This window comes from Rhinolophus sinicus, chromosome 10, assembly GCF_057876585.1.
Source record: "Rhinolophus sinicus isolate RSI-liver-muscle chromosome 10, RSI-T2T, whole genome shotgun sequence".
In the NCBI taxonomy this organism is placed as follows: Eukaryota; Metazoa; Chordata; class Mammalia; order Chiroptera; family Rhinolophidae; genus Rhinolophus; species Rhinolophus sinicus.
In genome coordinates this window covers 1,373,373-1,396,834 of record NC_142510.1, presented here as the reverse complement: position 1 = coordinate 1,396,834, position 23,462 = coordinate 1,373,373, and the positions used below count along the sequence as shown (strand labels likewise).

Genomic DNA, 23,462 nt, shown 5'->3' with positions numbered 1-23,462 from the left:
GTCTTCATTTCTCCCTCACGGTTTGGAGGCCAGTTTTACCATTTATATGATTCTTGGTCAATTTTTATTTTATTTTAACACTTTGCTTAGATCAGTCTACTGCCTTCTGGCCTCCGAAGTTTCTGATGAGACATCTGCTCCTCATCTTCTTGGGGGTCCCTTGTATGGGACAAGTCGCTTTGTCCTTTCAGCCCTCCCTGATTCTGCTCTTCCTCCCCTGAACCCCGTTTTCCACATTATCTCGGGTAACCTTTAAAGAAAATGGGAATCAGATCAGGCTTCTCCTCTGCTCTCAACCCTCCGATGGCTTTCCATGCCCCAGAGTGAAATCCAACGTCCTTACCACGTCATTGGCAAGGCCAGCCACCTTGCTGGCGGCGTCCCGTAGCTGCTCCCTCCTCTCTGTGCCCCCCACCCAGCAACAGCGGCGCCCTGACGCTTCTCCAACACGCCAAGCACACTCCTTCCCCAGGGCCTGTGCATTTGCTGTTTTCTGTGTCTGGAACACTCTACCCTCAGGTAGACCCCCGACTCAGCCCCTCGCTTCATTCAAGTCTCTGTCCCCTTATAAGGGATTTCATTCCTTTGCCACGCTTTCTTTTTCTTTACAGCATATATCTCCACACCACCTAGTATTATTAGTTTATCATGTCTCTTCCCCATTGGACTGTAAGCTCTACAAAGGCAGACTTTACTTCTGTTTTATTTAATGTGTGGAACAGCACAGAGTAGGTGCTGTTCGAATGAACAAATGAACGAGTGAGTGGACGAAGGCAGGCACCATGCAGCCAATTTATCCATATATGTTTTTTTTACCCCCTAAGGAAGCCAGAATGTGGATATTTAGGTAAAATTCTACCCAACATGAGCCAAAAAGTTTTTAAAAATTCACTAGGCAGGCTAAAAACTGTAATCAAGGGCCTCCAGTTTGAGACCCCTGCCCTGCAGGGACGTAGGTCATAGGTCGGGTGGGGACTGTCCTCGGATGATGCAGCCCCTCCAGGAACCCAGAGGTTGTTTGGTCCCCCAGGCCCTCCTCTGGTCATCAGCCCTTGATCCCCAGGCCCCATCAGGGACTGTTTGTTGTTTCAGACCAAAGACATCCAGAGCACCTCGTTCAAAGGCAGGATGTGGGCTGCAAGCTTCCAGCTCATCGGTTCAAAGGAAATCAACTTCAGCAGCAGTGTCTCCTGGGAGGTTTTCCCAAGCCTCCCTGGGAGGGGATGGGGCCTCCTACAGGACTAATAATAGACAGGCACATCCAGTTTCCCAAACACGCATGTCCATCTTAAAAGTGCATGCTACTTTTTCCCTCGTTACCTTGCAATTACTACGTGGGGAGGGACATTCTATTAGGACAGCCTTTGCTCTTCACAGGCCACTTAATAACGACTTGCCGCTCCGCAGCGTCCAGGCAAAATTATCACAGCAGGCCCTGAGCGTCCTTACGTTCAGGGTTGCTGGTGTGACTCCATCCTTTCCTCTTTCAGCCCTTTATCACCGGTGTGATTTGTAGTTAGGCCGGCCTGACCACCGTCCTACAACCTGTGACTTGGGGGGTCTATCTTGATCAGGCTGAGCCTCAGATGCTTGTCCACAGTGAGTTCTCAGACCTGCCCAGGGTTGCTGGGAGGACCGAATAAGGCAGAGTCAAGGGCCTGACTCCCATGGTCCCTGCTGCTTGTCATCATTGAACACCTCCTGACACGGGTGGGTCTTATAAGGGGGTGCGAGCCCTTTAATTTTTCAGTGACGCATTTGTTCACACACTCACTCGTTTAACCAAAGTTCATTGAGCTCCTAGAAGATGCCAGGCACTGAGCCCGGTGCTGGTGACACAGGGGAGAGCGAGCAGCGCCTGCTCTCAGAGCCCAGGGGTAGCGGAGTTCGGTGTTCAGAATTCATCTGATGCAGTGCGGCCTTCCCGGAGCGGGGGTGAGGGGTGGGGGCAGGTGCGGCTGTTTGGACGGAGCGCACGCGCAGGGCGCTAAGGCACAGTGCGTTTCTCCCCTGGACAACTGTTTCTCTTGGTTACCTTTCCCTCCTGCCGTCCAGGAGACAGCCCCAGTTGGATGGTTGTGTGTCTCTAACATCGGTAGCCCTCGTTAATCTCCCTCCTTAACAAATAAAGGAAGGCCCAGATGCAGCAGTGTGGGGCAGCTGGCAGCATTTGGAGAGATTTTAATAGTATGGCTACCTCTTGCTTTTCAAACTCAGAAACCACAAAGACTTTTTTCCCCCAGATGGTGCACAGATAGGACTAGCATCGGGGATGGGTCAGGAATTAATAAGGTTGAGGAAACAGGGACCTAGTACATCAGCTTCCCGCATTAGGCCCTTTTACAGTTGAGGAAACGGATTCTTTGTGGAGGGGATGGACAGAAGGTAGGGAGCTGTCTTCTAGTTGGTCGGGCAAGCAAAAGCAAGCGTTGTCTTTGTGGTGGAGTTTTGCATATATATAAAATGAAGATCCCTCTTCCCCTCCCTCCGCAGTACGTGTGTGCGGCTGTTTAAGTGTGTGGGGCCTCAAGCCTTTCTGAATGAGTGACAGCGGGAGACCATCCTTCCATGAGACGCGTGCAGAGTGACCAATAGGATGGATGGAGGGGGTGGATGGGTACCAGTCTCTGCAGAGTTCGGCGGCCGGGGGGGGGGGGGGCATCCGTCGCGCCCACACTGTCCACCCTCCAGCCCCCGCCCCCGTCGGTCCCTAAGCGCACCCCAGGGTCTCATCTCCTTAATGCCACCCTGTGCCGAGGACGACCTCGGGGGCTAGGCTCGGGTCTGCCGAGCGCAGGCTGCGTTGCCCGCGCCGCAGCGCTGCGGCGGAGAGCACTTCCCTGGGAGGCGGGCAGCGGCGGGGCGCCAATATGTAAAGCAGCTGGCGGCGCTGGGCGGGGCCTGGGCGCGATGCAAATGAGGGGGCGGGTCCTGCCGGGACCCCGCCTCCCTCCCCCGCAGCTGAGGCCAGCGGTGCCGAGCGCAGCTGGACGAGCGGCGGCAGCTGGGCGAGTGACAGGCGCAGCTCGGCGCGCGCGGCCGCCTCCTCCCGCGCCTCCCGGCCGCAGCCCGCAGCCTGCGGCCCCGGGCCGGCCCTTCGCGGGCTCCGGCTCCCCGCGCGCAAGATGGCTGACCCGGCTGCGGGGCCGCCGCCGGGCGAGGGCGAGGAGAGCACCGTGCGCTTCGCCCGCAAAGGCGCCCTCCGGCAGAAGAACGTGCACGAGGTGAAGAACCACAAATTCACCGCCCGCTTCTTCAAGCAGCCCACCTTCTGCAGCCACTGCACCGACTTCATCTGGTGAGGGCGCGCGGGCGCGGGGCGCCTTCCCGGGGCCCCCAGGGCAGCGCGGGCGCAGGGACCCTCGGCGCCCCCGGGGAGGAGCAGCCCGCCGGCCCCGCGGGTCCCCTGTCCCCGGGCCCCAGACGGCCGGCCGCCCGGCGCCTCCTGCCCGCTCCCTCCCAGCCGCCTCCCGAGCGCCCCGGGGCCGCCCGGAGCGCGGGGTCTGTCCCTTTCCGGAGGCCAGCGCCCCGAGTGCCCTCTCGCCCGGGTTCCCTATCTCGCCGCCTCCTTCCCGGCTCCAGGCGCCCGCACCCCTCCCCTCCTTTCCGGGGGCAGCGCCCCGGGTGTCCTGTCTATCTCCCTGCGGGCACGGGCGCCCTTTCCTCCCCTGTCTCCGGGGGCAGCGCCCCGTGCTCTCTCGTCGCGCCTCCCTGAGGGCCCGGGCCCCGCTTCCCACTCCCTGGCCCTCCCGGGTCACTTGGCAGCAGGCCCCTGTCTCCCCTGTCACTCTAGACACCGAGAGTCCCCTTTCCCTTCCCAGCCCCTCAGGGAACGCCGCCGCCGCGGGGCCCACTTCCTCGCGCCCCGAGGGTGCTCGGGCCACCCTGCGGGCAGATCTCCCGCCTGCCCTCCGCCCCCACCGCGGAGGAAACGCTTCCCCTGACCCGCCACCTGGTGGTCGCAGCCTCCTCTCTTCTGCCTTCTGAGGGGAGGTGGGAGATACCGCCGAGCTCCCCACCTCTCCCCTGCCCCCCAAAGCGGAAGACTCTTGGGCACCCGCCTGTGGCTGGGAGGTTGCACCTGGGCTGGGGGGCAGGGGGAGGGCGGTGACTGTGGGGCAATGAGCTGGTGGCTGGGCCCTTCCGGCTGCCTGACATGTCTCTTTCTGCCTTGGCAGGGGCTTCGGGAAGCAAGGATTCCAGTGCCAAGGTAGGCTGTGGGGGTCGGGGTGCCATTTGTGGGGCGAGATGGTGTAAAGGACTTTCTAGAGGTCACGGACTTAGGCAGCGTGCTGGAATCACGTCTGTCCGAGTGACCCCCCCCAAGTTAGGAATTCACCACCACAGAAGGGTCCTTTTAAGGGGTGTGTGTATATATGGGGCTGTGATGCTCCATCCAGGAAAGGCCAGGGGAGCTGGGCAGCCCCACATGCCAAGGGAGTGCAACCCCCCCGTTTCTCCCTACCTTCCCAGCGCAGGGAGAGTTAAAACGGGTCTGTCAGTACTGCTTCTGGAGGAAGTGTTTGGGGCGGGGGTGACTGGGAGGACCCGTCCCCCCCAATTCTTGCCCTTCCTCATCTCAGAGTGAGGTGCTGCCTCTTCCTTTGCCTCCCAGAGGTCTCCGCAGGTGGCTGCCGCCTCTGCAGATGGTGTGTCCCCTGGAGTGGTGACTGTGGTTGTCCCCTGGGCCTCCTCGCTCTCTGAAGGAGGTGTTTCCAGATGGGGTGCCTCTCAGATCCCAGTTTAAGTTGCCCTTTCTCTGCCTGGATACGGGAAGGCCTCCCCATGACTGGTTTCCTGGGTCCTCGCATCTGGTTTGAGCGCCCTGACGCCCCCCAGGGAGGCCCAGCCGGGCCATGGTCTCCTGTAAGCGGCTTCACCTGTCTCTGGTTGCAGATTCGCTCGCCAGGGTCAAAGCACCTGCAGGCTTGTTGGGCCCGTCGGCTGTCAAACAGTTTTTGAATTTGAGGTCAACATTTTAGAACTGGGAGGTTTCAAATACATACCTGCATCTCTGCCTTCGTGGGCTGAGAGCTGGCCCCACGTTCTCGTTAGAACAACCCTTTGGAGCTGAGAGCGGCTGTTTGCACAGCTGGGCACACAGGCCCGGCTTTGTCTCCGTTGATCCCACCCAGGCCGGCTTCACCCATTTCTGGTCCCTGTAGGCATCTGGGTTTTCAGTTTCCAGTCTGGAAAGGCCTCGCTCTCCCCCCCAATTTTAGGCTAGGTGTGGTTGAGATTGGTGAGGGATGTCCGATTTCTGGGGTGTGTCTTAGGGGCAAATTGAGCACCTGGTGCCCTGGGTTTAGATCAGGAAAGTGTTTGAGTGTTGACGAGCCTGAGATGGGACTTGACACTGATTGACAGATGGTTTCATCTTGGTTCCTCTGCCCTCCAGAAAAAGTGAAACCGTCCCTGTGAATGGGTGGCATTGTCAGTTGCACAGAACGCTCCAAGCATGGCACTGCAGTCTTCTGAGACCCCTGTGTCCTCTCACCTGAGATCTGGGGCAGGGCCGGCTCAGTCAGCAACCCCCGTAGGCCCGCCCAGCCTCTCCTCCGAGATTGGGGCTCCCAGTTTCACTCACTGTGCTGGAGGACTCCCCAAATCCCAACCCTTGAGGTCCTGGGGCACAGTTTCATTGTCTTCTAGAGCTTGGATGGATTGTCCCTCTAGGAAAAGGCCCTGGTGTCTTGGGGCCAGACAGCAGGGCAGGTGTTTGAGCTCACCTTTCACTTCCAGGAATCTGTTTCTTTTTGTGTCCTGCTGAGGACGGGGGAGATTTGGAAACATTTTGACTGCTGCTGCCTTATCCCTCCTGCGCCGCAGTTACAGGTTGGAAAGTCACGTCAGAATGTGCAGGTGACGACACATCTGAAGCAGGAGATCCTTTCTTTCAAAGTCTGGAAAATGATAGGAATTTTCTGGTGTAGGGAGAGCAGAGCAGAATTAAGGTTCTAAGGAAATATGGCCACTTCCTTAGGCCATATTTTTTTTTAAATCACCTTTCTCTCTCTCCTCTCCCCAAGAGGCAGCATGGGGTAGTGGGCATATGTATAGCCTGTCACTGTCACTTTGAATCCTGGCTTTGTGAGTTCTCAGCCATGTTCCTTAGCCTTTTAGTACGTCGGCTTTCTCATCTATAAAATGGGTCCAACAACGGTTATCTACCTTAAAAAGTTGCTGAATGTCTGAAAGTGGTTGTAGTACACAAGGGGCTCGGACCAGAGCTTAGCACATAGTAAGCACTGAGAAAAATCTCGGCTCTTAGGGTTGTCCCCAGACAACCCCAAAGGGGGGGCAGCCGGTGTGAGAGAGAGAAGACCGGGGCTGCAGGCTTGCTTTGCTGTGGAGCCCATTGCCAGGTGAGAGTCAGAATCCAGCTGTGGATATCTGGTCACCCTCGATCATGGCTTTGGCCGTGTATTCCATTTGGGCTGGAGGGGGAAGGAGCAAGTGAGGGGATGGGGCCATCCAGGAAGTGGGAGGCGATCCCCACAGACACTCAGAGTCACCTGGGATGAATTGGCACCGCGTGCTCCCTCCTCCAGCGAATCTCATTCAAATAGGATCCACATTTTCTAGAAGATACACAAGGTTTTATTCTCACCTCGAAGTCAGGAATCCAGAGCCCAGGGCCCTTGCTTGTTTCCTTTCAGTTTTCTGCCCCACCATCCCAGGCGTGACAGTGACCTTATGGTCCGAGAAGGATGCTAGAGTATCCAGTCGTCCTTATTCCAACCAGCAGGAAGCAAAGGTAAAGAAAGGCACTGTCCGTCGTGGAAATTGCCACCAGATTCTCCTGTTTCTGTGCTACTAGCCGGCACTTAATCACATGCCCACACGTTGTTGCAAAGGAGTGTGTGGGAAACGTCATGTTAATTTCAGGTAGCTAGTAGCTGAAAGCAAGGCGTGCGTTGTGCGTGCGTGCGCGTGCGCGCGTGTGTGACATTACAAAAGTGAAAGGGGAGGGGGATATCGTCTCTGCCGTTCTTGGCTAGGAGGTGTGTGGGATGATCGTAAGGCGAGGAAACCACTGAGCCTCCATGCTCCATGGTGCTGCCATGGAAACGGGACGCTGGGATGGGGTGACAGAGGACGGCAGGAAGTCCATAAACCATGGGACATTGGGATTTCCGCGTGCCCAGGGGAGCTTAAGAATGGGTTTTCTTGCTTTTGTCCTGCTAGAGGACAAAACTCCAGTTGACTGCCACATAACTTCTCCCTTTTTGTTTGCACACTGTCAGTTTTTATAAAAACCACTCTCTGTGAGGCAGTTTAAGGCTGCCTCTGATGGTGGGGAACTGGGGCCCAGAATCCCTGTTATGAAACTGCCTCAATTCTGGGTTAGAAGTGGGACCCCCCCTCAGGGAAGCAAGGCAGACCTCTCTGTTATTCTTCAGAGGAGCCCAGAAGCTGCGCTTCCAACGTCGTTAGGACGAGCCTTTGGGTGGGATTAGACCCTTACCCCAGAAGCTTTTGCAGTTTGTCAGAGAGGAAAACTTTTTTTTTTTAAAGGAAGTCACTTTAGTCAAAGTAGAGAGGCAACAGAATACAGAGATTCAGAGTTCATAGCATGGCGTTGGAGTGAGGTCGAACTGGGTTGAATCTCTGCTCTGCCACCTGCATGCTGTGTGACCTTTGGCAAGTCATCACCTACAGTGGCCTTGATTTTCCCATCTGTGCAATGGGGCTAATAGTACCAACCTTATAGAGAGGGTGATGTGTCAGACGAAGGAGTCATACTAAGTGCCAGTGACTCTAAGCGAGACGATCATTATTACTCGATGAGCTGCAGGAAACCGTGGGACAAAGTTAATTCTGGAACTCCTTAGATGAGTGTACCCCTCTTGCATACGGGGACGGGTTTTCTTCCTAGGTGTGTTTCCTCATTGACTTTGGGTAACACTCAGTGTCTGCGCCCGGACAGCCAGCCTCGTTCAGAGTATCTTTTCTCACCGCTGTCCTTGTGAGAAAGATCTAAACTTGTCATGGAGTCTCTCAAAAAACCCCAGTAACTTTCTGACTCTGAAGACCTAGCACTGGTGATTACAGTGAGTAAACCTGCTCTTCCCTTTCCTGTGTCGATGAAACAACATGTTTTTAAGCCTTCTAATAGAAATTATTCTTAAAAAACCCCAAAGCATGGCAGGGACCCAACCATTGCTGTTTTCATTAATACCAGCTCCGTAGAAGACAAGTTCGTTTTCATCTGTAGTTAACGTGTACAGATTCGAATATGCACTTTTAAAAAAACTGCCAAAGATGAATCACAGCTTAATTTTATTTTTGGCCGTGTTTTTCCTATGGACGTATGATACCCTGCATGTCAGGTGGAGCTTTTTCAAGAAAATCATAAAGAAGACCTATTTGTGTGTGTAAGTGTGAGTGTGTGTGTGTGTGTGTGTACGTGTGTGCGCAATTACCAGGTCAGGCTGCAAGTTACTGGAGTTTGCTTCTCTCCTTTCCCAGAGGCCTGGGAGTGAAACCCCGTTCCCTTCTGGCTTATTCTGAATATGTCTGGATGATTCTATGTGGATAAAAAGGCAGAGGCTTTTGAACTTTAGGTTTGATGATTTGACATTTAAATTTTTCCCACCTGAAGTGGGATTTCAGGCCCAAAGTCTCAACTGAAATAAAAATCTGTAGGTGGGTTCACGTTGGGTCTTTAAAAGGAGGGTTGACTTGTTGGAGGGACAGCAGCAAATTAATTTTGAGCCTTGGTGCATTCAGGGACAGTCTGAAGCTTTGTCACTGGGCAACAGATTGCCGTGCTAAGTAAATATGGAAAATATGACCTTTGAAAATCTAGTTGATATGGCGTAAGTTTCTTCGAAACTAATTAAAAAATATATATTATTTCCGAGTGCTAATGATACTCTAGGTACCGCCCAGAATCAGATACAGAATGTTTATGGTGTATGTTGGCCAACAGAGAAAACGGTACAGAGACGGTCACTGGTCACAGCATAAACTGGAGGTTTGAAAATAATTTATACACATCCTTGCTGTTGTGGTCTCTTCTTTCCTCTCTCTCCTCACACACACACACACACACACACACACACACACACACACAACATTAACGTGCCACAGTTTTGAGGCTGTGCATCTTCTCTGGCTCCTTTTCACTGGTAGTCACATTACTAAGTACAATTTAAACTCTGTGTTCTGGTGTTTTGACTCCACTGCAGTGGATTCTTGGGGGGTGGGGGGGTCAGCTGAAAACCTCATCATCTCTGGCTGATGCATTGAAAAGCTGGGTCCCTTTTCATTCTTGGCCGTTCATCTCATGTCTTGGGTTCTTTGACTTCACTTGTCCAATCTTTCCAATGCAATTGTGTGATATTCTAAAGATGGACTGTGGGCCTTTTTATAGAGTGTACAAAATCCAGTGTTTACATATGGCATTTGGAGGTGCGATGGCTGCTTGAAAATCTGGTAGGAAATTTGTATATTTACCACACGTAGCTATTTGTCTACCTGTCCATCCATCCATGCACCCATCCATCTGTCCATTTATCCTTCCTCTCTCCCTCCCTCCCTCCTTTCCTTTTTCCTTTCCATTTATCCATCCATCACCCATCCATCCATTCATCCATCATCCATCCATCCATCCATCCATCCATCCTTCCGGAAAGCATTCACTCACTAAGTTCTGTGTGTCAAGAACTATTTCAGATGGTGGGAATACAATGGTGAATAGATTAAGACGGTCTTTATTATTACAGAGCTTACAGTGCAATGGGGAGATGAGACATTCTACGAACCACCACACCAACCTTTAATTTCACTTTTGTTACATACTTTGAAGAGCCCAGGGCGCTGTGGGGATGTCTAATGGGATACTAACCTCCGCCATGATTGGGGCGGGAGTCAGGGAATTGTTTTGGTCTGGGAATTAAAACCCAAAACCCAAAACCGAACTTCCCATGAGGTGATTGGAGAAAGTCTCAATTGTCAAGGAGCCAGAGCTGAAAGGTCTGTGTGGTGAGAGGGCTCCTGTGCTGGACGAAGACACACAGGAGGGCTTATCTCTGACATTGTGTAGAGAAGGTCTGGCTCTTTATTCTGCCGTGGCTGCAAGATGAATATTTCGCAGAATTAGGTGGTTGCCTTAAGATGGCTTCTCTCTCCGTTTGACAGACAAGAGAACTTCATCTCCTTTTAGCTAAGAACTCAGATAATGAGCTGACTTCCTTTTTGTTCAGGGATTACAGTTTGAGATGGCGGTTCCAAAGCGGGGAAAACAGACCATTTCAGAGGAGAAGGAGCAAGTCTGAGCCCATAGGTTGAGAATAAATGAGAAGAGAGAGCCAAGCATTTGAGTGAAAGGCCTCTGTGAGCTGAACGCCAGTTTTCGGGGGCACAGGGTCCCTGGCATGGCCTCCAACTGCGCTCCTCGCCCTGGATCCGTGGCTGCCATCTCCAGCGGCTCATTCCTTTTGCTTAGGTACTTTCTCTCATTGGCAAGATGACTTTAGTTTCACAATAAACGGCGTTGAAATACACTCATATAGAGAAAGATCCTTTGTCAATTCTCTTCCCATCTTTCTGATTCCATCACAGAGAAAGTCTCAGTTTGGTGCTAAGATGTCTTGAATACACACCTGGCACTTAGTTATTGTTCTTTATTGGTTTTTATTATTATTATTATTATAAAGAAACTACAGGGAATTGTGAGAACATAAAGAACGGTTCCTTTCTACCTGTAATTCTCCCTGCCCCCCACTTTCACCTAGTGTTGAGCCGGGTCCTGTTCTACCTCGGGGCTTAATTTCGTACGGACTGTTCCTCGTTGTGAACAGGGAAGGGGACCTGTCCTGCCTGGGAATGACTGTCAGTGTTGGGAGGAAGCTCGATGTTGCAAAGGAATGCAGGGGACAGCACGCCAGGCTCTGGCAGGGTCTGGAGGAGACGGTAGCTATTATCCAGGAGGGTCAATCTTTTTTTTATTGCCGTTGTTTACTGTCACTGTTGGTAGTGCCTGCTGGGTGTCCCCTTGTCCCTCCGCCCACGTGCAGAAAGCTGCCCTACTGAGTCAGAGGGGGACTCAAACCCGATCCCCTCCTGCTGACTCCTGGCATTGGCTAAGTACATGGATCAGCTTAGCTCAACAATAACCGTGTTCTTGGGGGCAATTCTAGACTCTTCTCTCACCTTGCCAGTGCCCAGTGAGCAGACTTTGGGCTTCTAGACATGCAGGATAAATTGGGCTTGAGAGTGCAGGCTCAAAAGTCAAACAGATCTGATTTCAAATCCTGGCTCTGTCTCTCTGGCTCCATGACCTTGGGGTGGTGAAACATGGTCCTCTCTTTATCCGTCCATCACCCATCCATCCACCCACCCACCTATCCACCCATCATCCATCAATCCATCATCCACCCGTCCATCCATCCATCATCCATCCATCCATCCATCCATCCATCCATCCATCATCCACCATCCATCCATCCATCCATCCACCCGTCATCCATCCATCATCCATCCATCATCCATCCATCCACCCGTCATCCATACATCATCCATCCACCATCCATCCATCCATCCATCATCCATCCATCCATCCATCCATCCATCATCCATCCATCATCCATCCATCCATGCATCCATCATCCATCCATCATCCATCCATCCATCCACCCATCCATCCACCCACCCACCCACCCACCCCATCCACTCATCCACCAATCCATCCATGCATCCACCCAGCCATTCTTCCATCTATCTAGCATCCATCCATCCATCCACCCCATCCATTCCTGCATTCATCCATTTCTCCATCCATGTAGCCATCTGTCCATCTACCCATTCATTCAGAAAACATTAATTGAGTCTCTACTATGTGTCAGGTCCTATTTCAGGCCCTGGAACGTGAGCAGTGAACAAGACAGAGCCATTGTCCTCATGGAATTTCCATTCTAGTAGAAGGAGAACAGCAGTTACTAAATAACTTAGAAGAAATACATTGTATAATGTCAGGTTGCAACATGGGCTTTGACAGAGAAACATAACACTTTCCTTGACCTTGAAGAGCTTCCTGGTCTTTCCAGGGGAAACCAGCACATGGCCAATTAGTTCTGATACATAAATGAAAAGTACTACACCGAGGGTGTAAAAACACGTTGGATGACATCCTTTATCCTGGAAGGGGTGGCGGAGATTGCACAGAGGAGGTGACATTTGGAAGAATCTTCCAGCAGGAGTAGGAGTTCCCAGATTGACAGGGGGGTGGGGGGCCAGGGAGGGTGTTTCAGGCAGAACACAGCACGGGTTGAGACATGAGCAGAGAACAGGGCACACGCAGGGGACAGGAAGGAGGTGTGTGAGGGAGGGTGTGTGGTGGGAGATGAATGGCAGGGCAGAGGCTTTGGACCTTGTGAAGGCAGTACAGTGACTAGAAAGTGGTTGTTGTCATTGCTTTAAAGTGTGATGTGGGGCCACTTTCAATGGCCACGTGTTTGCCAAAGAGGAGCTTGAGATGCATTTTAAAACAATAATTACAGTGACTCAGATCCTGAAATTCCAGGCTTGCGGGGTTGGAGGTCAGGGGTGAGAAACTGAAATGGCCATTTAGAGGCTGTGGGGAAGTGTTACCAGAGCCCCTGGGGGCTGCGGGTATTTGTCACATCCTAAAGAGACATTTGGTGTCAGTCATATTGGTGATTGATCTATTTTGGGAGGTGGCCACTGGGTTATTTTTATGGTTCTAACAGTAGTGTGATCTTTTCCCTGCATCCTTAGGTGCACGGGCCAGAGACATGATTTTTCCTCTGAAAAGAACCCTCCCACTCCTTTGCTCCTTCTCTTTTGCTGTCACATCTCCAGTGTGTGTTTATAGAGCACAGGCGGCAATGACAGGGAAGGGTTTTTGTTTCGGAGACGGAAAGGCGTTTACATCTTGGCTTCTTGCTGTGGGAACTTGAACATGTCCCTTAAACTCTGAGCTTTTGTCTCTTTAGAGGTAAAAGGTAACGATGAAGTGCCTTGTTTGTGGGGCGCAGGTCAAGTGTTTCCTCGGCACCTGACGTCCAGGGAGTGCTGGCTGAACAGTGTCTGTTTCCGTTATTCTGGGGGCTGGGGGCTGTCTAGTCCTTACCGAGTTGACGATCCTGGTGGGGAGGAAACAGGACTGCTCCTGAGTCCAGGAGATGACGCAGGAAGCGATGTGTTGCTCTCCTGAGGTCGGGACCATTGGGTGCAGCTTTCAGCGGATCTGAGCCAGATGCGCTTAGCTGGGGGTTGGCTGTGATTTGAACATGGGTGAGTACAGTGCTTTCCACGGAACCGTTTCCCAGCTTTCGGTGCTTTAAGTTGGGGGAAAGCTCCAAAAGCTGATTTGAAACCTGTGCCTGCCCCATCTGCTGCCTTGTTTTGAAAATGCATTGATGGCGTTTCAACTTGAAATAAATCTCTGACCGTTTCATCCTTTAAATTTGCGGCTCCCTTCAGGCCTTGGATGGAACGTTCACGGGCTCTTTGGGGCTGAAAAAGAAGCTGACGAGTAGTGTGGGCGAAGCGGGAGGGGGAGGTCTGCAGGGCTGCCTCTTGTCTCGTTGGACTGGTGACTTCTGGGATAGCCCTATGCTAAAGGGCTTCCTTCTGTCCCCAAAGGTGGGGTCATGCTTTACAGCTTGGGCGGTGCTGCAAATGAGAATTTTGATAGTTACCTGGATTTTGGCGTGCGTAGGAAAAGGTACGGCTGGGGGTATTGATAAGTCTATTTGGGCCAAGGCTGCACTTCGGGAAGCGGCACTGGCATATAGAGTGGGGAGGCACCACTTTGGATTTCGGGCAGATACACAGCTTTTGGTAACCAGCTTTCTCTCCTTCCCAGGATCAAGCCCAGAAGCCTTAAATGAGTTAACGTCTTTGCCTGACCTGGGCCCTCGCTCACCTCCCCTTGTACCACCTTTCCACTCACTTTTAACTCCCTAGCTGGAGACCTGACTCGTCTTCCTCAATCATGACACACCCCTGCCCACCCCAGGGCTTTTGCACATGCTCTGTCTTCAGCTCGAATCGCTCCCCCCCTCTCTCCTGCCCCCGCTCACCTCCTACTCATCCTTCAGAACTGAGCTCAAATGTCACTTCTTCACAGACGCCTTCCCTGATCTTCCAAATCAGGTGTCCCCTTGTACGATCTCATAATGGCTTGTCATTTTCCATTTTTTTAATTGTATATTTATGTAAGTTTTAGGATCTGTCTTCCCCACCACAGTTGGAGTTTCGTGAGAGTTGGGACCACCTCTGTCTCATTTCCCATCGTTTCTGGGGTACCTGGCTCAATACCTGGCACATAGCAGGTGCTCAACAACACTTGTTAAATTAATGAGGGTACAGGGGAGAAGTGACCCAATAGAGAGAGTCTTTTGATTTGGGTTTTGGTGCTCGTTTTGCGATAGCTCGATCTGTGATTTTTATAAAGAGTGTCTCACTTCCTAGTTTACAAGCTCTGATCATTTTTTTTTTTTTTGGAACCAAGAACATTTGCCCTCATCAGACCTGTTGGGAAGTGATTTGTCAGAAGGAGGTGACTGCAGCAGTTTTAACTTTCTCTGTGAAGGTAACGATGTCTCCGCTGAAGGGCCTGCCTCTGTTCATCACGGACCCTGGTGGACGGAGTGAAAAGTCCCTTTCCCATCATATAAACTGGGAGCTGCCTATCTGTCCCCCAGTAGTGGACTAGTGGGGACGCAGGGGACTATTATGCAGCAGTGAGACCGAGTGGGGTACAGATAACAGTGTAGGTGAGGTCCCCAAGCATAACGTGAGCCGGAAAAGCCAGACCCAAGAGAGAACATTCCGTGTGATTCCATGCACTTGCAGTTAGGAACAGGTGAAAGGCGTCCTAGGTGATAGTGGTTAGGACAGTGATAACCCTTGGGGGGGGGGGCGCTTAGGACTGAGAGGAGCCCCTGGGGGGCTGGCCATGTTGTTTCTTGGTCTGGGTGCCGGTTATAGGGTGTGTTCAGACGGTGAAAGTTCATCGAGCTGCGTACTTGTGCCCACTTTCCTGTTACGTATATTTCACATTACGAACAGCATTTAAGAATCGTCACAGGCTGAATCCGAGAGAGGTGAGCTTGGGGCTTCCGTTGTGCACCCAGAAGTGAAATTCGTCTGGTCGCCCATTGAGGGACGGTGCCGTGTGTCTTCTTGGCGGGGACAGCTCCCATTCCCATATTGCCCATCGGTGACAAAGCCAGGGCACCGTGACAGTCTTCCCACCCAGTAATTGAGCTCTGTTAGTACCCCGGAAAACTTGAGCTGATAAGCTATTTTTAGGTCTTGCGTTTTAAGAATTCTATCTGAGTTGAGGTATTGGGAAGACTCTCTGAAAGCTGCTGTAACAGATAAGCCCTGACGTCTCTGCGGCTTGGCCGGAAGGGGTTACTTTTTCCTCACGGCTCTGACGGCTGTTGGTGACCCTGATCCGCTGGTCTTTGTGCTTCACTAGCTCCCTCTCCGGGCTGGTGGATGAGGAGAGGGTACCTCCGGAAGCGCTCACCGCCCTTGCAGCCTGGAAGGGACGTGTGCCACTTAGCGTCCCATTCTGTCGGCCAGAGCTCAGGCACGGGGCCATGTCAACTGCAAGGGGTCCTGGGACACACCGGCCAGCTCCCGGTCAGGGAGGAAAAGAAGCAGGTGTGAGTCAACACAGCAACCCCTTTCCAGCCCCGTGGCCAGTTCCCTTTTTTGTAAAAGATGTATTTAAGTGTGTTTTTCCAGGACCCATCAGCTCCAAGTCAAGTAGTTATTTCAATCTAGTTGTGGAGGGCGCAGCTCACAGTGGCCCATGTGGGGAGCCAACCGGCAACCTTGTTAAGAGCACCGCGCTCGAACCAACTGAGCCATCCGGCCGCCCCTGCCACCGTTTCCTTTTAGTTTCTGCGGGATGATGTATCCAGTTTTATCTGTCACTTGACTTCAGTAGAAATGCGATGTGAAACTCTAGATGTCTTAATCTTATCACACATAGGAGGGTGTGTTTTGGGGAGAGCTGGGTCTGTTTGTGTTACCAGGAGAGAAATAAAGAAGCATTCTTCTTGCTTTTCACTATGGGAACAATCTCGTCCTTGTCAGTATCTCCAGTCCGAATTGCCGCCTCTGCTGGTGGCCAGTGTGTGTCCCGCATTCTTCTCTTCCAGTCACGGGTAGGGTCACCCAGTCGGTCCCTGTCTTTTGCCCATGCGCCCTCTTTCCCATAGAAGAATCCTTTGGTGCTTCTACTTTGGCATATTGGACCGGACACCTACCAAGCCAACCATCTGTTGTGTAACAAACCACTGCAAACCTTAGTGGCTTAAAATAACCACCGTTTTTAGTTAGCTCTTGTTTCTGGGGGTCAGTCATTTGGGCTGGGCTCAGCTGTGGCCCTTCTGGTCCAGGCCCGATAGGCTGCTGCCCCCAGGCTCACACGTCTGGGACACCTGGGCCCTTTGTCCAGGTGGACTCTCACCTTCTGGTGGGCTAGCCGGCACTGGGTCACGTGGCGGCAGGTCACGTGGCAGCGGGTCAGTGGCGGCAGGTCACGTGGCAGTGGGTCACGTGGCGGCAGGTCACGTGGCAGCGGGTCACGTGGCGGGTGCGTGCCCTGGGCAGAGCCGAGGCTGCAGGGCTTCTTCCCGCCAGGGCTGCGAACCTGCACAGTGGGACTTGTGCCATAGTCTCTCGGTGAAAGCAAATCACACGCCTGTCCCGGAAATGAGGAGGACGCAGAGGAGGGAACACACTCTTCCTGGTGATGGGAGAAGCTGCAGAGCGTGTGGCGCTTTGGGGCACTTACCAGGCTAATTTCAGCGAGGACCTTGTGACGGCGCAGCTCTAAGACGTGAGGCCACCTGAGAAGAGGGCCTGTCTCGTGGGGCAGGTGAGAGGCAGGGCTCCGTGCGCCTGGGACACTGACCCCCAGTGCCATGGCTACTGACCACTCCCGCCTTTCTTCCCGTTGCCACCATGCGGGTCCTGCCGTGCGCCTGGCACCGCGCTGCCCGCCTGAGACTCAGAGCAGGAGGAGGGAGGGATGCGAGGAAGGGACAGACCTGCGGGGGAATCTGTGTAACGCGATCACGGCGCTGCCGTGGGGCGGGATGCGGTCGAGGGCGTGGGTTCAGACCTCAGCTCCTTTCTTCACCTCTTTAACCTTCGGTTTCCTCGCCTGTGAAGTGAAGGTAACGACACAGCCCACCTCCCAGGGTGCCGTGGGGACTGAAGGAGACAAAGAACGTGATTGCCCAGGAACTGCTAGTTCTGAGCAAGAGGAATTCTCAGAACTATCCTTGAGGAACATCCGACAGCCACCGTTCTTGCTTAGCTCTCCTGTCGCCACTCGGGCCGGTGTCACTGTTGCCGTGTCTTAAAAGATGAGGCCTTGCGCGCAGGTGGCTGGTGGGGGGAGTAGCTCATGGGAACAGCACTGATGAGTGATTGAGGGGAGCTGGGAAAGGAGAAGTTGAGCTGTGGTGCAGTGGTTGGCGCGGGGACAGTGGGAACCTGTACCCTGTGGGCTGCTCTTGGGACGGTGGTTTCCTTCTTCAAGGGACGCTGCCTGGGAGGGAGCAGCTGTGCGCTGCTGGCCTCCAACTCCCCGGGGATGACTGTCCTGCTTCTGCAGCTGTCAGGGGGTCTCAGGCCTCAGCACGCTTCCCGGCCTCTCCTCCAGGTTCATTCCGAACCGGCCCTCCCTGACCTTTCGTTCCTATGCCCTGCGGCTGCGTTGGCCTCTGCACAGAGCTGACTTCGTTGCCATGTAGACTCAGAACTGGAGTCCCCTTTACAGAGAGCCGTGACCCACGCACGCCTGGGGACGTGGGAATGGCTTGTCCAAGGTCAGCCAGTCACCAGGAGGGAGATCAGACCCGACCTTACTCCCCTTAGACCCGCTCTCCCGACGGATCGCAGAGCCAAACCCGGATTCTCAGCCTGGACCCCTTGGCTTCAATGCCTTGGCATTCTTGACCGTCACACCTTGTTGCAGCTCCGCTGTGGGGCGCGTTCTCTTGAATTCCTCTAAACGTGTTTTTTAAACTGCGCACCCTCACTCCTTAGAGGGTCAGGAAATCGATTTAGTCGGTGATGCACAAACCTAGGCCCCTGTGGACTGGGTCAGGTGGAAGCTGTGTCCCCCGTGGGGAATGGTCAGTGCGGTTTGAACATGGTTGTGGGGAGTAGAGTCCAGGCACTGGAGGCTCATGACACAGGCCCCTGATGGCTGAGGCTTTCTGTGTGGCTCGAGGTGACAAATGCATTGTTCTGAATTCTTTCCAATTAGACGTTTTCTTCTCACCCCATCACAATGTTCCGAGATTATTTTCGTTATATCCTCTTTGAGCTTTCACGTATGGCTGATGGAAGTTCTCTTTTGAAGTCGAATTCTAAGTGTGGGTAAGAGTATTTTTTTAAGTGGAATTGTTGGCTTTAGTGGACGGACCGTCACTTGGATGAAATGTCAAGTGGCAGCAGAGAGCTGTCCCACTCCCGCAGTGAGAAGGAGCTGGGGGATAATGTGGGTTGAGAAAGAAGTGTTTTATGAACAGAACCAGCACTGAGGGAGGGAGGAAGAGCCTCCGGGAAAGGTGGGAACAGTGTGCCAGCGCGGAGGTGGGTTGTGTCCCCACGGGGGGCGGGGGGCACGCTGCTGAAGGGGCCTCCAGCTGGGAGTTCCAAGGCTGGGATTCAGTGTGTGTTTATATTCTCTGGTTTCCCCATAGGCGGGGGCCCAAATGACAGCTGGCCTTGTGCTTTCCTTTTGGCCTTCTCTGATTCCGGGCCCAAGGGCCATAGGGGCCCCAGGGTGCTCCAGAGGGGACAGAAAAGTCAAGTTCAACAAAAAAGACAAAATCAGGGCTAGACTGAACTGAGTGTATGTGTATGTTCTGCCTGAGTGTACGTGTGTGTTCTCTAGTCCTGGGGGTGGGAGGGGGTGTCTCTGCCAGCTTGGCAGACAGGTCAGCGGATTTCCATTTCCTGGGCATCTTCAAATAAGGCTTTCAATGCTGTTGACTCGGGCTGACATTTATCGAGACACCTACGAGGTCGTATGTGTCTGTTCTACGAGCTTTATGTACATGAACTTGTCTAATCCTCACCGCAGCCTGTGAGGTTACTGTTATTCCCATTTCATATTGGGAAAATGCAAGCACAGAGAGTTAAGATATTTTCCCAGAGTTACACAGAGTTGGGACTCACACATAGATGTAAGTTTGGGATCGTACAGAAGGCACACACCTCTATGGAACTGGTGATGCTTTCAAGAACAGAATAAATGAACAAACAAAACAGAAACAGACTCATAGATGCAGAGAACACACTGAGGGTTGGTTGCCAGAGGGTGGGGGCTTGGGGAGCTGGGTGAAAAAGGGGAAGGCATTAAGAAGTCCACATTGGTCGTTACAAAATAGTCACGGGGATGTCAAGTACAGCACAGGAATGGTCAGTAATATTGCAGCGGCTTATGTGTGGTGACAGGTGGGTGCTAGACGAATTGGGGGGATTACCGCGTAACTAGTATAGACATGTCTAAGCGCTATGCTGTACACCTGAAACTAATGTAAAATAATAGTGAATGTCAACTGTAACTGAGAAAACAATTAGAAAAAGCAGTTGCTGATGCTGATGACGACGGTGGCAGCAGCGGTGAGGACGGTGAGAAAGCCAGCTAACGGGTGGGGCTTGCACTGAGCTGTGCTCTCCACAAACTCCATCCCTGGGAATCTGACCGTCCACTAAGGTTTTCTTCTTCACGTGCATTGATAGGGCCACAGGCTTCGCCAGGGTAAAGAATTGGCTCAAAACTTCCGAGCCTCGATTGAATTCAGGTCTGTCTGAGCCAGACGCTGAAGGGCTTGGGTGGGGGGGCGCCCTGCTGGGGACGCCCCTGGTGGAGTGAGGCAGGACAGCAGTCACGCGGGCTCTGGAGTGCCTCTTGGTCATCGGCTCGTCTCTTGGGTTGCAGAGCGTACTTGCCACGGCCGTGGGCGAAACCGGCACAGTGTGACAGGACGCGGTGGAAATTCCTTAGTGGGAGAAATGTTCCATTAAATTATTTCTCCCAGTGGGGGACTTGGCACATCATTAGGCTTTTAGGAATAAGGAATTCAGAAAGTGGCTTCTGACCTCACATCTTTTGGGGGTCCTGCGACCCCCAGTCAGCTGATTTCTTTGTGTTCGAGCTGCTGGGCTGGGAGGACAGGCTGAGAACTCTGAAAGTCCTTGCAGCGTTTGGAAGGAAGGGGTCACAGGCAGCAGGCGTGTCCACGGGATGATAATACTTCCCCGAAGATTAATTAATTCTTCTAATTGATTGAGGCACCGGGCTGAATGCTTCACACATGATCTCATGTAAAGTCTGCAGCCCCCTACGAGGTAGGTCTCGTTGGGACGCCATTAAGGAACCAAGGCTCAGGGACATTAAGTATTGGCCCTGGCTCCCAAGGCTATGAAGTAGTTGAAGAGGGAGACAAATCCGGGCCGTCTGATTCTGAAGCTTGTGGTTCAAGTTCTCTGCCAGGAGCCCTGATCGGCCTTTGTCCAGGGCACAGAACGTGGCACATCAGGGTGTGGTTTACACGCCTGTGTCTCTTTTCGAGAACGCACTCAGAGGAGAGTAATAGAAAAGGAGTGATAGCCCGGTGTGGCCAGCTGGCATATGCGGCCACACTGTCACGTACAGGGGGACACAGGGAAATAAGGCACGTGTCTGCCCTCAAGCGGCCCAGTCTCCTGGGAAAGACCCATCCATCAAACACTGATAACACAGTGTGACATGCGCTGTCATGGTGGTAAGGTGGGGACACGGGGAGCTGCTCGATGGCCAAGGTCCTGGGCTGCAGCACAGAGGAGCCCAAGTTGTAAGTTCGTTTTGAGGAAGCAGAAGCAGCAGAAGCGTGTCGGCGAGGTGGGAGGAGAAGCGAGAGGCCACATGCTAAGGGGAATAGCTGAAGATCTGGGCATGTGCAGCTTGGGGAGACGAGGTTTGGAGGGGGCAGCGGGAGGAAAGGAGGTAGGAGAGAAAGACCTGCAGGGTTCAGATGTGAACGTGACCCGGCTCTCGGTGGGGAGGTGACAGCGTGACATGCTGACAAGAGAGCGGTCGAGTAGGGACGCCCAAAGAGCACATGCTCAGGGGAGGTGGCAGGGAAGAGAATGGGCGAGAAAGAAAGGCGGCGACATGGGTGCGACATAAAGTAAGTTCAGAGGCCAGCGGAGGAAGTCTTCCTGGTGGGCTCTGTTTGCTTTGCGAAGGGGAAAAAAGAGAAATTAGGCAGATCTGGGCTCAGATCCTGTGGCACCAGCAAACGTGTCCGTAGCTTCTTTATTTCTAAAAAGGGGTAAATGATGGGGATCAAACCTTCCTTATAGGGCAGGGGTGTCCAAACTTTTTTCAACGTTTTCACCAAGGGCCATATGCGGTAAAGTACATAAACAGCCGGGCCCCTCACTTGCGGTGAAGTACGTATTGCCTCACCTGGTTTATTTAAATAAACTAAATATATTTTTGGAATTTGCTGCAGGCCAATAAAAAATGGACTGCGGACCGCAGTTGGCCCACGAGCTGCAGTTTGGACACCCCTGTTATAGAGGGTCAAAGGGGTAGTGTTTGTGTGGGGCAGAACAACCAACAAAAGTAGTATGACTCTTGTCGGCTATTGAGGGAGTTCTTTTTTGGATACTTGATGAAGAAGGGGTATCATAAAGAGCGGTAGAAAATTCTAGAAGAGGAGAAAGCTCGGGCGTGAAGACAGTGAACTGCACTGGCTCTATCGAGTCTGAAAAACCTGTGGATATCCTGGTGTAGGCGTCCAAAAGGCAATTGGGGATGAGGAGAAGTCAGCGATGGGATAAAGATTTGGGGGTTATTAATACGGGGCCGTATTTTTCAAAACACGTAAAGCATATTCCTGGTGGTGCTTCTCAAAGATTTTAATTGTACGTGACATTAAACAGCATGGAATTACATAGTTTTATTTTTCTTCAATTCTCTTTTAATTCTTCTGGTTGTTAAGGAGACTGTCTCAGTGCCATGCTATTATGTCTTTAAACATCTTTCTAAAGCATGCTAATCACCCTTTTAAATAAAAAGAATAAAGGAACTTCAGGCTCAGAGCTGTGCGGCTGCCAGAATATAGTCATTTTAATTTTCATTGTGTTTCTTATGCTTCTCTTCTATTGAGAGCAAATGTTACTAGCTTTCCAGTCCTGGTGGTAGTTTCGGATAGGGTGTTTTGGTTGTTAATGACGGAGCACTGAATACACTGTCTGGAGGTAGGTGGTTTTAGGGTTAGTTTCATCAGAGGCTGAACTGGGTCATGAAAGAGTCAGGATTCTCCTGGTTATTTCCCTGGCCTCCTCAAAGCCTCATCAGTATCTCACGTCGTGGTCTCAGAAGACTGTGGTAAGCTCCAAGGGTCCCATCCCCACAGGACAACATACAAAGCCGGAAGGAAGGGGACACAGGACAAAGCATTTGTCTTCAAGCACATCTGTCAGACCTTGGAACTGTGGCAGCTCTCTGTTGCCCACGAGGGACAGGCTGACCTGCTGTGAATGACATGTCATGGAGCCACTGAGTTAACTAGCCTTGAGATAGCACTCTCTCTCTGGAAATCTGATTTTGTTACTGCTTCAAACCATTTTCAAGATGGGTTTTCTGTTACTTGCAGCTGAATGCATTGCAGCTCCTACAGTTTCAGATTATCGCTCCAACCTAGTACGAACCATTCCTCCCTTTTGTTCTTGGTTCTTTATATTTTCTTCTCTTGAGATTGGGTCGTGTTTTCCTGGAGTTGCCTTTGTCGAGTAATTTCAGGTTGTATTCTGGACATTGTGATTGCTACATTGTAGAGACTCTGGATTCTGTTGTGTGTCTGTGTCTCTGATGAATGTTGATGTTTTCATCGTTGTAAGCTCTTGGCTTGGTGGGACAGTAAGTGTCTCCTGGGCATCAACTCAGGTGTCAGTTCTGACTTTCATTTTTATCTTTGAGCCATTTGTGAGGCTGCCGCATGTGTGCGTGGTTCAAGAGTTGGCCAGACACTTGGGTAGAGTTTATACACAGAATTTGGGGCTCCTCTCTTGGCTCTCTCTATTCCTGCATTCTCCCCTCACTTTCCAGCAGCTGCGGTTGACCTGAAACCTAGCCAGCCCTGGTTCTGTAAGCCAGAAAGACTTAGCGTTTTGTGTTGGAGTTTTAGCTACTGCTGGGTGGTGACTGCCACCGGTTATCAGGGTCAAAGCTGCAGAATGGCCATCCCTTTCTTTCCAGTTCCAGCTCCCGACCCCTCCAGGATCTGCCTCCTTTTGTTTACTCTCCAGTGCTTTTTGCCAAACAAAACATTTTAAAAATTTTGTCCAGAGTTTTGCTTCTTATCTGCAGGAAGGTTGGGGGGCCAAGTTGGAGTTTGCTTGAAACAAAAGCCTTTCTTTCTGACGTATGGGAAAACTGATGCCCAGAGAGGTTA

General features: G+C 52.3%; 1 protein-coding gene across 2 annotated transcripts in view; it reads left to right on the top strand.

Moving 5' to 3' along the window:
• Positions 1 to 2,696: 2,696 nt before the first annotated feature.
• PRKCB (protein kinase C beta) overlaps positions 2,697 to 23,462 on the top strand; it is a 214,972-nt gene continuing 194,206 nt past the window's right edge. The window contains exons 1-2 of one of the 2 annotated variants that reach the window (XM_074322926.2): positions 2,697 to 3,298; positions 4,179 to 4,210. In XM_074322926.2, the coding sequence (XP_074179027.1) occupies positions 3,126 to 3,298; positions 4,179 to 4,210 (205 nt within the window). In that variant the 5' untranslated portion in view covers positions 2,697 to 3,125. The remainder of the gene's footprint in view (positions 3,299 to 4,178; positions 4,211 to 23,462) is intronic. The other variant, XM_074322927.2, reaches the window with a different exon arrangement.